General features: G+C 40.9%; 1 protein-coding gene across 4 annotated transcripts in view; it reads left to right on the plus strand.

Moving 5' to 3' along the window:
• The first annotated feature begins 3,117 nt into the window (after window positions 1-3,117).
• The window catches only part of STXBP5L (syntaxin binding protein 5L), a 203,097-nt gene continuing 190,951 nt past the window's right edge, over window positions 3,118-15,263 (plus strand). For all 4 annotated transcript variants that reach the window (XM_056339640.1, XM_056339641.1, XM_056339642.1 and 1 more), the window contains exon 1: window positions 3,118-3,317. In XM_056339640.1, the coding sequence (XP_056195615.1) occupies window positions 3,120-3,317 (198 nt within the window). In that variant the 5' untranslated portion in view covers window positions 3,118-3,119. The remainder of the gene's footprint in view (window positions 3,318-15,263) is intronic.

Here is a 15,263-nt window from a genome sequence, read left to right on the forward strand (position 1 = left end):
TGAGGTACTATCTAAATCATCAATACCCAGCTCTTCATACTGATTCTCTGAAAGACAAATGTTATTGATATTCCAAAAATGTCTGCATCTCATTCTACTTCCAAAGGCTTTTATAATTTTTCTAATTTTGGTCCTTCCTTTTCTTCATTTAAAACTAACCCTCTTATCTCTGTCCTCCCTAGAACTGTGAGACCATTATGTTATCAGATTTAGTTCCTCTAGCACCCCCAACTCCCAGTCTATTCTGTTTTGCAAGTCTGTCCGTGACATTTTCTTTTCATTTTTAACCTTATCTTTCCCTTTCCTTTTTACAATACATGTTGTTATCTTTCTTTTGGCCTTTGTTAGCTTTTTGTTTTCTCCCACTTGCACTGCCTGTGGTGAATGTAGTATCAGTAGGACATGACATTTTTCAAACAGCTTCAATTGGGTTTTGACTTCTCCTTATTCTCCAAAACCCTGCACTTACATCTTCACAGATTTGCTTACTCAGTTCCATCCTTTTTCATTTCTGCCTCCTAGCCACAGTCCTCATCTCTTGTGTCTCATACAAAGATCTGTTCCTCTTTTGCCGACTACAGAAACCTATCAACCTTTCCAGTTTCATCAGCAATGTACCCTTTATTTTTCATGGGGACGTAAGCAAAGCTACAGTTATGCTTTGAACTTTGCTGCGATCTTTTTATCGTTCAGATGGGGAGTACCTGTGAGCACACAGGGATGAGCTCAAGTGGGGGAAAAAATGTATGTATGGAGCTCAGCATAAAATAAACACTCTTGCCGTGCTTCACAGAACTGTGACCTACAAAAAAACAGATTAGGTATTAGAGCGGGTATCAGAACTATACTAAGCACTCCTGAAGAATTTGCAAAATGAGGTGACCAATGTGCATCACTTCAATGGTTTTATTATACAAGATGCTGTGTATTTAGTACCGTGGAGAACAAGTTTGCTTCTTACACCATTTCTGTCGGTTCCAAGCTTCCAACCATGTTAGCAGCGCTGTGCCGTGAGTCACTGTTAGCAGCTGCCTCGCTTGCCCCTCACTGCCTAACCTTCCCGCCGAGACCCCGCACAGCTAGCGGCCCCCCACTTGGAAGCCCGAGAGCCGTCCCACGCCAAGTTCCCCGACTCGGAGCAAGCCCGGAGGGGCAGCCCTGGGTTACGATATTCCTCTGGGGAAGGAAAAGGGGGCGCGTATCTGAGGTGCCGGGCGGAACGTGCCAGCCGATGGGCCGGACCCCCCCGCGCTCTCGCCCCGGCGGGAAATGGAGGCTCCGGCTCCCTCAGGGCCTCGCTCTGTCACACCGCCAGCACCGCCGACACAGGGGGGGTGCCTGGCCTTCCGCGGGGGCTGAGAAACCGACTTCAGCGCTCTCCACGGATACGAACTAAGGCGGGCTGCGTCCATCCTGCCAGCCCCGCTCCCCCCACCCCTCCCCGGCCCCCAGGCCCCCGTCACAAGGAGCGCTCCCCCCCCCGGCCCGTCCGCAGCGCTGGGGGCCGCTGCCGCTTCAGCTCCCGCCGCAGTGGGGCGGGGCCGTCGGCCCCGCCCCCGCAGGTGCTCCGCCACGCGCCTGGCCCCGCCCCCGGGCTCCGCACACACGGCTTGCAACTTGCCGGTGCAGCCTTTTTCCATTGGCGGGAGCGCGTGTCCATTTATGCAGCGTCCCAATAAGAAGCCGCGGATCGTAGCGGCGGTTCATCCGTGCGTAGCAAAAGTATCGGCCTGATGGCTCCGCCTGCCGGTGAAAGTAGTCCCCGCCCGCCTCCCCGCTCCGGCCATTCACATCCACGCAACTTGCCCTCAGCAACCAATCGGAACCTGCTGCTGCTGTCAATCACCAACCTTTGCCCCGCCCCCGCAGTGGGGCTGGGGCTGGGGGCAGGCGCCCGGTTGCGCGCTGGTGCGGTGGGCAGGGCGGGGCGTGGAGGGTGAGCTGAGGGGGGGAGGAGGAGGAGGAGGAGGGGGCGGAGGAGGTGGTGGCGGCGGTGGTGGCGGAGGAGGAGGAGCTGCGACTGCCGCCGCCGCCGGCGGAGGTTTCAGTACCTCGGAGAACGGTACTGAGCGGCGGAGAACTGCTGCCGCTCTCCTTGCACCTGCCCCGCTCCTCTCCTGCCCTCCCCCCACCCTGCCAGGCACAGAGGCGCCCGGGGGCCGTTGGGAACCGTCGCCTCAGAGCGAGCGGACGCGCGGTTACCCCCTCCGAGGGAGCCCGGTCCCCCCTGGAGCGGCCCCGGGGGGACGGCGACGGCACAGGCTCGGTGACCGCGACGGGCGGGGGGGCTGAAGTGGGGTCCGTTACCTCAGGGACGGCACAGGTGGTCAGCGCGGGACGACCGGGCTGGCTGAGGCGGCGCGGGTCGCGCGTTACTCACGGAACGGCGGCCGGGGCGGCGCGGGGGGGAGGCGCGGGAGGTGAGGGGCTCCCACCCCGCCGTGGGGCGGGCGGGCACCCTCCCGTACGGGAGCCCGGGGCGGGGAGGGGAGAGTCGGGGGCAGCCGCAGCTGCCGGCACTTGCAGCGGTGGGCAGGCGGCCCGAGAGCGGGAGCCGCGGCGGCGGCGGCGGGGAGAGGAGCGGAGCCCGCGCCCCCGGGTGCTGGCGGCAGCGCTGCCCCTGGCTGGCAGGGCTGGAGGGGAGCGGGAAGCTGAACGTAGCCGGATTGTTGTAGTTTTGTTAAAATAACCAAGTACCGAAGGCAGAGCTTAGGCAGAAAAGGTAGAGAGATGGAGACTACTGGTTTGGATGGCGGCTTGAATTTTTTGTTTACTTTTCGGTTTTAATCACTGCTAAATGTGGATTTTGTGAGAGGACCCGATGGCGGTTGTTCCATTGTTCTGTGTTTGAACGTAAATCTTAGTTTTGCTGCTTGTGGATTTTTTTTTTCATTATTTATTTTTTAAAAGGACCTTTCCAGGTAGCTTTTACGTCTGACAAAATGAAGCCTTTCTATTTTTCAATCAATTATACCTAATATTGACACTCCGGTACGAGAGACTTAAAGTGCTGCCTCACTCAGAGGACCATTAAAGACTTTCTCTTTCGCTACATGTAGCTGGATGTGTCACGGCACATCCTTTCTCCCCTCCCAAATCTGCCGAAAGATTTTTCCAAAATGAAGAAATTTAATTTTCGCAAAGTTTTGGATGGTTTAACCGCCTCGTCCCCTGGTGGAAGCAGCGGTGGTGGCGGTGGTGGTGGAAGTGGGGCTGGCGGTGGCTCCGTGCACCCCGGAGGGACTGCAGGAGCTGCGGGGACACCCAGAGATGAGATCCAGGAGACGCTCACTTCAGATTATTTTCAAATTTGTAAGGTAAGGGCTGTAATATTTTGTTGGGTTTTGTTTGGGTTTTTTGGTTGTTGGTTGTTTGGGTTTTTTTTACTATGGAAATAACAAAAGCTGTCTTGTGCATGGGGGCAGTAACATGATACCAGTAAGCCTTTTACTTGAGAACTGCAGTGGTTGTATAAGGACTTTGGTATGAAAAGACAGATCTTGGTGCTTTTTTCTTCCTGCTGCAGAGTTGGGGTGGCCAGTAGATTCATAAAAAAATTTATTTCAGCAGTCAGGGCCGAATCCTAACTTCACGCTTGGACCCCAAACTGTTAAGTTTGTGGGCAGGAAAGCAAATCCGTCGGTGCTAATACAGATAACATTTACAAGTAATTAGAAATTCAGAATTGTATACATCTACTTCCCCTCTCCACTCTTCTCATCCTCTCTTCCTTTCCTTCCCTTTTTTAAGAAAAAGGCACAAGCTAGAAATAAGAGAAAGTGCAGGGATTACGGAACCTAGCACTTCAATTATTTGTCAGGGACTGGATGTAGATTCAGGGTGTTCTTTTAGCATTAGTACTGAAGATTATGATTATATGTCAGTAAACTTAGTGGTACCGCATAGATATCAAAAGTTGCCAAATTTGTTTGGCATTGGTTTTTATGTGTTGGTTAGGTCCCTGAGTGGGAATTTTCTCCGAGTACAAAGCGTAAAATGTCCCTGTGTCTCTTATGTTTTATGTCTGTTTTTTGCAACAAAGCTTTCAGTGGTGTTCTTAAATGCACAAGCAAAAATCAGTACAAATTGTTTGGTACTTCTGACCAACCCTGGAATATGAAAATCATGCTTTGTAATGAAGACCAAAAACAAAAGGAGAGATTATATTATGCTCCTCTGCTGTTACCTTTAACTTCAACATTAATTATGTTGGCTTTACTAGAAGTTTTATTTCATTATTTGTTTTGCTTAGAAGCTTCAAACCCAGAATTTTTAATTAGTGCAATTTACATTATTAAGAGTAGATGAACTTCACCTCTTAAGTATACTTTAATTTTATTAGCCAGATATCAATTGGTTTGTAATTTAGGTCACGGCCAGCACATTCTCATTTCTTTTTGTGATTTAGGAAGAAATATAAACAAACACAACAAGCCTGTGAGACAGTTTGTGTGCTTCACAAGGACCAGGTCTGCACACAGCTTTCCTGATGTCAGATACCATGATTCTAATTCTATTTGGTTTTCAGCTACAGCTAGTGTCAACACTCTTACAGAGTTCAGGGGAAGAAGGGTGCACTCCCATGACTTAAAGAGTCAGAGACCTTTGGAATAGGTTCCACATAATACTAATTTCTGCAGGCTTTACAGGTCTTTGCCATCCTGAACCAAAACACATTCAGACCTTTTGAGTCAAATTACTCTGTAATACAGAGTGCTGGTGATCAGTGCATTAGAATCATACCTGTTTCTCAAGGTTGAATTCGACTCCTTTTGCATATTTACACAGTAATTTTGTGAAACACCAGGTATTCAGTACAGCAATTTCCCATTTTTGTCACTTCAGTAAAAATGTAATGCAAATAATGAAGATACATTAAAATATCATTAGAAAGTCTGACATCCCGAGATTTCTAAGAAAGACTAAAACTCAACATGGTTCTTCATGTTAAAGTAATTTGACAGGGACAAAGATGTGTATTTAGCATGATACGTTTTTATTTTGTCAAGTATATTTTTGCAAAAATAGACAACATTAGATGAAAATAAATTAATTTTCTGCCTAATCTCCATTATTTCCCTTCTTTGGCTTGATATTACTTGAAGACGGTGTTATGTTCGGATAGATCTACTTGGAAATATATATCATAGATCTACTTGGAAATAGATCTACTTAGTGTATAGGAATATGTCATTTTGAGAAGATTTCAGAAGGCAATATTTGCCTGTCTCAGCTCTCAGGTTAAAATGTTCTCAACAAAGTAAATATTTGTATAGGAAGGCTTTTAGTTGCTTGCAGCAGTACTTGCTTATGAATGCATGGTACTGCAGAAGTCTACTCTGTAGTATACAAAATACCAGCTTCCTTTTTTCAAGATATAAAAGTGTGCTAAGCAAACTTCCAAAATACTTGGTGATTGTGTGTTCATAAAATACTGCAGTGTTTATTCAACAGGCTCTACTTAATCAGCTCTATTACGGTTTAGTAACAATACAAGCATGTTTGAGTGAACCAAACCCCCACAGGCCGCTATCCTGCGTTATGTACTATGCAAGTGTACCAAAGCCAGTGGGACTCGACGCAGGCGCAGCTTTCATCCTGCATGCTTCAGGGTGCAGGAACCGAGCCATAATTTGTACCTCAATCAATTTGAATTACATTAAAAATACAGCAGGGCACATATAATCCAAGCTTTGTCTACCCTGAGCTTTTGTTGTGTAGAACTTCAGGTATTTAGGTTGTGTATTTTATGTTAGGTTACATAAGTTATATAGGCTGCATATTTAAGGATCCACGATCTATGATCTTGCTGCACACTGAATTAGGTAAAGCTAACGGCAGTTTTGGTTTGTTATGATCTGCAGAATCAAGGCAAATGGACTTGCAGTCTAAGTAGCACTTCAAACTGGTTTTCCTTTCTTTGCTGATTATAAAATCTTCATTTAGATATAGCACATAAAAGCTGACTCATAGTTAAGAATTAAAGGGCATTGCCCTGCAGTTTTTATTTAAATAAATTTTTTTCTTTCTGAAGTTTGTGGGAGGTCTGCTTGACTAAAAACACAGATCCAGTCCTCTACCAGAATGCTGTTTTTATTGGTAGCACACCTGATTTAATTAGTAGCACACCTGAAAGCTGTCTCTCCATTTTGTGACATTTCTAGGATGCTTATTACCACAGTATCTTTTTGAGATATAGATTACAACTTAATAGAAGTAAATTGAATTTTGCATTTCACACTGAGATGTTCGCAGTGAGTTACTTTTGGCATTTATATTTAAATCATTAAGGTAATTTTCTGTATTGAAAGACTAAAAATGAAGTATTCTTGAAACTTACTTATGAAATAGCTGTGCCCTTTTCTAAGCATGGGAAGTTTATATGTTGGTAGCTGTACTAATGAACCAGTGGCACCCTTTTCAAAGTCTTCATGTAACATACATTTTGTCAGAACTGTATTTTGTGACATCAGGAAGCTGAAGTATACTTTGTTACATCTAGGGCTGCTCTTGGGATTTGGCTATCCAAGTAGAAATCATTAAAATACCAATTATAGTTCACATTAATTGAGTTGAATGTGTGAGATGGTAGCATCATGCCAAAAACAAGTCATGGTGCATTGGAATGTGTTAGTGAAGTCCATATTAATTTTAATGGGGATAGACCATGTTTCCTTGGGTTTGCTCCTTTTTATTTTCCCTCTCTATATATGCTTTTTTTTCTGGCAAAGATTCTTTTTTAGGCTTGCCTGTGTTTGTCCATAGCATATAGGAACTGAAGTACAGCACTGGGGAGAGATCTCCTATTAATATAGGAAGTGAGAAGATCACAGTTAGGGTGCTGTAAATTGTTTGAGTAGAACTTTGAGCGGAAAGAACATAGAAGGAGAAAACAGTGATTTTAATACTTTTGCAGAAGGCTTACTGTCTAGGGATGACGCAGTTGGGAAACGCTGAATGAGAATGAAGAAGTACATTTTTTGAACAGAGTGCATTTTCTTCATGAAAATAAGTCTCCCATGGAGAACTGCAGCTTTTCTTGAAGAACAGTAATAGGGTTGAATTTGTAGAGCATGGTGTTAGTAGGGTTGTGCAGAAAACGTTTGAAATCAAGATCTCAGTTACGAGCATGGTAACAGTTGCACTCTACTAGATGTACAATTGATCTAGCCCAGTGTGTTTTCTTTAGCTGTAGGCGGCATCTGGGTACTCTAGAAAAGGTTCAAGAACCACAGAATTAATCATCTTCTCACAGAATTATTCTCCAAATGCTGATGGTTATGAACTGCCTTAAAACCCCGGAGCATGACATTCGTTATTCTCTCCAAAACTGGTCTTCAGTATTAATTACTGAGTAGTCTTGCTATCTAATTAACATCCCTTTGAATCTTGCTGTATTATTAACAGTATAGTCATAGTTTCAGTATGTGCATTACCCAATCTTTATAAAAAACCCATAGAGACCAGAATAGTGTTTGGTTTTTGTTGAAACTGATATGGATGGCCAATTACAATTGTGCCTTTCTAACCCTACGTATCTTTGACAAAAACAGGCCTTCAAGATGCATCCAATCAATAGCCAATTTAAATACCTTAATTTTTTGGACTTCCTATAAGGTGGTCTAAAAATTTAATGTCTAGGGTTCATGGATGGTAATGCTTTATTTTGTCACCCCATGAAACTGAACTTTTAGTCCCTCTGACAGCAGTCAAGTAGGTACTTTAACTGCAAATGCAACATGATGCTACAGTTCAGTGATAATAGATAGAAGATGAATTTTGGAACGGCAGGTTAAGGACAATTCTGTAGTAGACATAGTTCTATTTTTGGTTATGAATAATAATAATAATGAAAAAAATCTTTGTTATAAGGTATCCATAGTGTCTTAGTTAGCTTGAGCTATTTGGTTAATGTATTGTTTCCTTAGTGAGGTCATTTGGGGGAAAAAATAAAAATGTGTGTGAAGTGCTACATTTTGGAGAAAACACATTTTAAAATAAGTATTAACCCTTACTTGTAAGTGTTCAGCGTTCATTCAGTACTTACATGGTAAGATAATATTGGGAAGGATTTTTCCTATATACCACAGTTTGTATCTAATGCTAGGTGCAAAACCCTGTTCTGTTTAAAACTAGGGAGTCATAAATGACACTTCTGTAGTTGGGTGACGGTAATTTTATGAAATGTGTGATGAGCATAACGCATTTCTCTTTTTTTTAATGTTTGTATTAGAAATAGGACTCATCAGTGGTAAAGAGCATAGCATGTTAGAAGTTGCTTTTTTAAGAACTTTGGAGATTTAAGGCTACCTGTAGTAGTATAACTGGACTGTCTTGGTGGGTTTGTTTGGCTTTTTTTTGCAAATACCTATCCTTTTGCATCACAGTTTGATTGTTAATCAAATATTAATCCTAAATGCATTACTTCAGACCCTTTATGGCCAACACATGCAATTATAGTTTCAAAACCATTTTAAGACTCTTAAGTTTGCAAAACAAAGCAAAGTTCCAAATTTCTTAAGTTTGCTTGCACATACAGCCTTTAATTACATGATCCCGTATTTCTTCTATAGGTATAATTTAGTAAAATAGTGTTTGCTAAATGGAAAGCACTTCAATATTTCTTTGCATACTTAGAACTTGGAGCATACCTGAATATTACGTTCCCCATGGACTTTCGCAACAGAAGTGCTCACCACTGTATTTTTGAAAGCTTCATAAACGCTAATGAATTAACGTTCACAATATTTCTGTGGAATGACAGTATTATTATTCCTGCTGTATAGATGAGGATCCAAGGCACAGAAAATCCCAAAAGACAGGTTGTTTAGTGTCCACTGTTTTGAGTTTCCAGCTTTTGACATATTTAACATTTTTGTACCACTTTCGACTTCCCATTGTATCTCCCTCTGTTTTCACATTCTGTGGCAAGTATTTTGCACTCCTACAGAGTAGTTTTTAGGCAAGTTATTCATACTGTCAATTTATATGTCCACTTTACGTAATCAAAACAGCACTGAATATCCTTCCTGTCTCAAATGACAACAGATGGAATTCTGGCTTTACACTGGACCTGTGAATTGTACCCAAGATGCAAGAGTATCATCATCCACCATTATCTCAAACTGGTCAATCACAAAATGAAAACATAATCAGCAGTCCCATGTGAAAAGCTTAATTCATGGTCCTTGGCTTGGTCATTTATAAAACTAAGTAATAATGGCACTGATAAAATTTCCTTTCTGCAGTTTTCTACCTGAATTGTACCTTGCACCTTCCTATTTTGTACCAAATAGGCAAGTTTGGCAGACAACAGCTCTTTAATTGTTTACATTGGGTTTGTCTATAGGACAGACCAGACTGTACTATGCATGGAGTGAGGCAAAATGTCGATGGCAGAAGAAGGTAATTCAATTAATCCCTACAAAAGGGGAACAAATTCCTGTTGCATAGCTTATCTTAGTTTGCATATGTTCTAACTTTCCTGCTTTTTATGGTTGACCTTGCATTTTTAGCAATATAAAAATCATAGAATATCCTGAGTTGCAAGGGACCCATGAGGATCACAGAGTTCAACTCCTGACTCCACACATGGCAACCTAAAATTAAACTGTTTGCTGTAATTTTGTGTGCCATTTCAAGTGGGTTTTGAGGGGGAGTTGTTCTGTTTTTTAATCCAAGCATTCAGGAATTTCAATCACATGGTGTCCTTAGATAAGGAATTGAAATTCAGGATATACTTTTTCCTCACAAGAAAGAGAGAATGTCCCTCCTCACTGAAAGTGTATTTTAAGGATAGGCTAATATTCTCTCTGCTCAGGGGTCACTTTTTCACAAGCATTTGTTCAGAGATCAGACCATCGTAACAGAACTCCAGTCTTCCTTTCCTGAGCTGATGAGGGGACTGGGAAATCCCTGGATATCCTAGAAATGGTGAAAAAAAAGTAAAAGTGGAACATATTGAGGAATGCAGTGTCTTCAGATTTACATAGCACAGGCCTGACCCCTACAATCCGGTGTGGTGATGCCATCTCTCATCTTGTGAGAACTGTACTGAGTTTATCCCTGGGAAACAGGGCTCTTCTCACAAAGTTAATTCCAGTCCCCAAGTTTTCTCTTGTTGTCTTTCCTTCATTTTGTGTTCCATCGTTTTTATCCTCTTAACTGTTATTCACTGCTAGTGGGAACTGGACACACTGTCACCTCACTTGTGGGTCACCAGCGAGTTAATGAGGAGTTTTCTAACTATTGAAGTGGGAAAAGTGATTTTGAACCTCTTCTGGGAGGATGGAGGGAATTCAGCCTGGTTAGCCCATATCTGAGGGAGTGTTCTGATCATAGAGCTGTTGTCTAAAACCGCTTATATAGGCAGCTTTTTTTTTTTTCTACTTGTTTTGGAAATAAAAAAGACTTAGACTTAATTTTCTAAAGAAATGACTAAAAAATTACTTAGAGGTTCATGAATAAAAGTATGAATTAGTGGGAGATTATTTTTTTCCAAGTAGAAATACATATACTGTGTAAAACATGCAGCTGTCCTCAGTGGATGTGGACTTCATAAATCCAAGACAGAACCAAATCTCACTTGGTTAATTTAGCTAAATCTCCATTCATATCTGACTCTTATTCTGAGACATCTGATACTCCCTGGTGTATGGTATATGCCCAGATGCCTTTCTGAGGTCTGTGTGAAAATACTGTGAGAAGTTGGTATTAGTACGTTCACTTCATAAACAGAGAAAAGGAAGTAGCAGAGAACTGAATTAATACACCCTAAGCTACATGAATGTACTGGTCTATTGGCTATTCTAAGAAAAAGTGTTTATAAAAGCAGCTTATAGGCATATATTAATTTGTTACAATGTATGTTGAAATCATTATAGGGGAAAGTTAGAAGATTATATGATGAGAGGTATAAATAATGTGGATCTGTGGAGAGGAGAGAAGGCAGTATTGTTAGGTACAGATGGCTGGTAAACACGCTTAAATGTAATAAGATGTTATCTTTGTGCAGTGCTGTGTCCATTCCTAACAGATCACCAGCAAAGACTATGAATAGTAAAAAATACTAGAGACAATCTGTCGCTGGTAGCTAGGGTCAAAGTCTGATGAGGTACGCTTTTTATGGTTCCTTTGAATTTATATACAGTACTGGGAAAAAAACCCCAACCTTAATATTTAAAGGCTTTGAGTTGATGAGTGCACATACTCAAAAGTAGCCTTACTGAACTCAGTATTATATGTGCAGATACAGATGTATATAGCAGCACATCTTTTTGCAAAATTTGGATCCAATCAATTAAAAATGATTGTTTAATTTAATTTAAAAATTTTCTATATAAGAATGCTGTGTGGTCATACACTCAAAAGTCAGGTCCCTTATTCGGCTAGTATTCAGTTATGACTGTATGCTTGGAAATTAGTCTTTATTGCATATTTTGATTTTCTTGAAGTCTCTGCTTATATTTTGTTCCTGTCCTCCATCACATTTGAACTGTACACAATATATGGGAAGGATGGATGCAATCCTGTGTGTGTTCTTTGCAATGGTTCCTGTGAGAAAATCTCTGCATTATCCACTGGACATCACAAAACATCATGCTAAATAAATTATGAACGCCCATCTTGGCTTTGTTCATCCCATTCCGTCTATTGTATCCCTTAAAGGATGGATATGTGCTTTCAGTTACACCTGTCTGGCAGCAGTTGTGTTACATTCCATTGTAGCTGTGGATAAAAGTTAATTGTTGTGGGTCCAAAGAACCCTAGTTTATTCATCGGTTGTCCCTACATATATTTTCAAGTGTTCACTGAATGAGGCAAAGGCAGGACAACTGCCATGTGGTTATGTAAGCAGAGATGAGATTCTTAGGACCGTTGAATATAGTGTCTTCATTTGTGTCTGTGAGCTATGCCCTCAGTAGCATTATGGGGAGCGCAGTGCGGGTTGCAATGTCCAAGATCTGCTGGATTTCCCTGCTGTTAGGGCAAAAACCTGCCACAAAATATCTCTGTTTCATTTGGAATATATCTTCACCATATGTGTGGTGAGATGCTAGCCAATAGCTCTGGATTAAATTCTCAATTCAACATCAGAAAAAACTCCTTGAATTGCATACAGAAAGAAGATAGGAGAGGATTAATTACACATTAGCAATATATAGTGAACAAGGTTGTAAATGCTAGTAATGAAATCTGGTAATAGCATTTGTATACAGGAATGCCAAATCATGTTGCAAAATAAAAAATTCCCCATAAAAAATGGGGTTTAACATGGTCTTTCTATAGCTTTTCCAAAAAAAACCCAAAACAAAACAAACCCCAAGCAAACAAAAACCCCCAAACCTTCAAGAACTTTATCATAGTAGCAACATTTTCTTCTATTATAGTAGAATGACATTTTCTTGCAAAATTTTTTTTTAATTTCCCAATGATTTTTTTTTTTTTAAACATTCTGAAGGCAGCAAACAAAACTTCTGCTTCAGAACAGTAACCAGTCAGCCGTAATAGAACAGGACATAATGAGCCTATAGGAGTAAAGTTCCAGAAAATCCAAAAATGGGAAGACATGCAAAATAAATTAGAGTTATTTCTATGTTGCTCTGGTGTGACTTTAATAAACACAGATGTGTTTTTTATTATTTCTCATTAAAGTTATGAAATTGTTATTCTCTGCATCCACAGTCGTAGTGAAGACAAAAGTATTTTCCTTTCAGCGCTATCAAATATGTTGAATGATTTTATAATTCATGTAAGTCTCCATAAAACAGATCTCCATCAGACAGATGATATTCTGAACCAAGCTATTTCAAATTCTAGACTAATATGCTTAAATGATGCAACAACAACAACAAAATCAATATGAGCTAATATTTGAATTACTTTGACTATAATGGTTCCCCATTTGGACAGAAGTCTTGCTTAAGTAGGTAGGCCAAACTGACCTTTGAAATCAGTGGTTTAGGATTTTTTTAACTATTATTTTACATTAAAGCTAAGGCCAAATATAGTTTTTTTTAAAGCCTGTGGCATTTTTCTATAGGTTGATGCCCTACTTCTTTCCAGCGTAAGTGACAAAATTGGGAAGTCTGTTAGGGTATATTTACTGAACAGTGGATGCAATTCCTTCATTGTGTTCTCAATCTTCTTCCTTTTTTGTATTTTTTTTTTAACTTGGTAGAGTTCTTTTGGAAAGAATGGGAAGGGAAGAAGTGAAAACATTTTACATACAATGTCTTCTCTTGAACATAGAATTTCTCCAAAAGGGGTAATACCTACCTTGGGATGATCATATTCATGTATTACCCTGTAACTTATTTTATTAACTTACTATGCTGTAACTCAGTGCTGTGGTAGATGTGGCAAGATGGTTTTGTTGTCAAGTAGTTGCTTGGCCACAGCAACACTGATTTAAGTATATCAAACAATTAAGATTAAAACCCAACCACTCTGCTTTGAGCAGGGCAGGGTTGGACTAGATAGTCTGCAGCGTTCCCTTCAGACCTCACCTGTGCTGTGAACTGGGAATAATGCAGTTCAAGGATCAATGTCATTTTATTTTTCTGTATTTTTCTGTCTGAATATATTAATTTTTTATTTTTGATACACTACAGTATATTTCAAAGAACAAGCATGAGGAGAATGCTTTTGAAATTCAGAAGGCCTTACTTTTCCCCTGTGGTTCACTTAACTTGGCTATTCGCATTATGATTCTTATTGATACGGATGGGACCATCCTTATTTGATGGTCCTTAACATCCAGCTTGCAGAACTGAAAATGACAGTGGATAACCACATCTCTGAAGTTTCCCTTTTTGTCATGAAAAGAGGAACTTCAGTGAAGACTCCAAGATTTCTTCATTTTAGTTTGGGGTTTTTTTTAAGACTAATTGTCTGGACGATGCCTTTGGATGTACTCTCTTTTTCAGGGCCAAGCAGTATTCGGGAAATTGAAAAATTATGTAATGTGTGGTAGAACTTGCCTGTTTAAAAAACAGTCATATGGTCTGCATACAGACTTCTCAAAAATAGTAGAGTGGAAAAAATACATATAAAAAAATACAGACTTGATACTAATTTTTGAAACCTTATGTTTTAATTTTTAAAAATATATTAAGCTGCATCCAAAGGAAAAAAAAAGATTTCATTATGTTCATATGCAGGCTGAGAGAGTTGGGGTTGTTCAGCTGAGGGAAGAGAAGGCTCTGGTGAGACGTTCCAGCAGCCTTTCAGTACTTAAAGGGGGCTTATAGGAAAGATGGGGACAGACTTTTTGATAGGGCTGGTAGCAACAGGACAAGGGGTAATGGTTTTAAACTAGAAGGTAGATTTAGATTAGATATTAGGAAGAAATTCTTTTCTGCAAGGGTGGTGAGGCGCTGGCACAGGCTGCCCAGAGCAGCTGTGGATGCCCCATCCCTGGCAGTGCTCAAGGCCAGGTTGGACGGGGCTTGGAGCAACCTGCTCTAGTGGAAGGTGTCCCTGCCCATGGCAGGGGGGTTGGAGCTGGAGGATCCTTAAGGTCCCTTCCAACCCAACCCATTCTATGATTCATAGTACAAAAATGTATAATAAACTAATCAGTTCATTTTGAATACTCTAGTATATCACTCTCATTTAAAAATATAATTACCAGTGTATAGTACTTGTGAAACTAAACTGTTAAAATTCAAATTCTGTTTGAAGTCTACTTTATGTCCAGGAGAGATATTTTCTCAAAACTCTACCATAGCTTCAGTGACCTTTTATAAGAAAAAGTTTTGTAATTTAAAAATTAAAAGACAAAACAAATTTGCCTATTGCTGAAAGTATTCTTTGGTGCCAAAAGTTATGTATGTAAATGTTATGAAACTTTATTACTAATCTGGCTGTTCCTTGTGCATATCTTTCCTTCTTGCCCCTGTATTCCCTATTTCAGTAACACTTCTCTTTTTCCCCTGTTGTATCCACATTATCCATGTTTTTTCTCTCCTGTGTTTTTCTCCGCCAATACCGATTTCCATTTTCTCCCTCTTAGATGCACTGCTGCTGGTGAAGATAATAAGCTCATAAGAAATACCCTGCTGAGACAAACCAATGGTCCATATCACCCAGCAGTCAGTCTCTGACAGTGGCAATAGAATATGTCATTTAGGGAGAGTAATAAGTTAGATCACTTTCTGCAGTCCATTCCCTTTCTAATCTCCCATCATCCACCATCACTGGATTGGAGATGACAGAGTGTCCAGTCCTTTTAGAATCCAGTTATCAATAATTTCCATGAG

This window comes from Falco biarmicus, chromosome 5, assembly GCF_023638135.1.
Source record: "Falco biarmicus isolate bFalBia1 chromosome 5, bFalBia1.pri, whole genome shotgun sequence".
Lineage (NCBI taxonomy): Eukaryota > Metazoa > Chordata > Aves > Falconiformes > Falconidae > Falco > Falco biarmicus.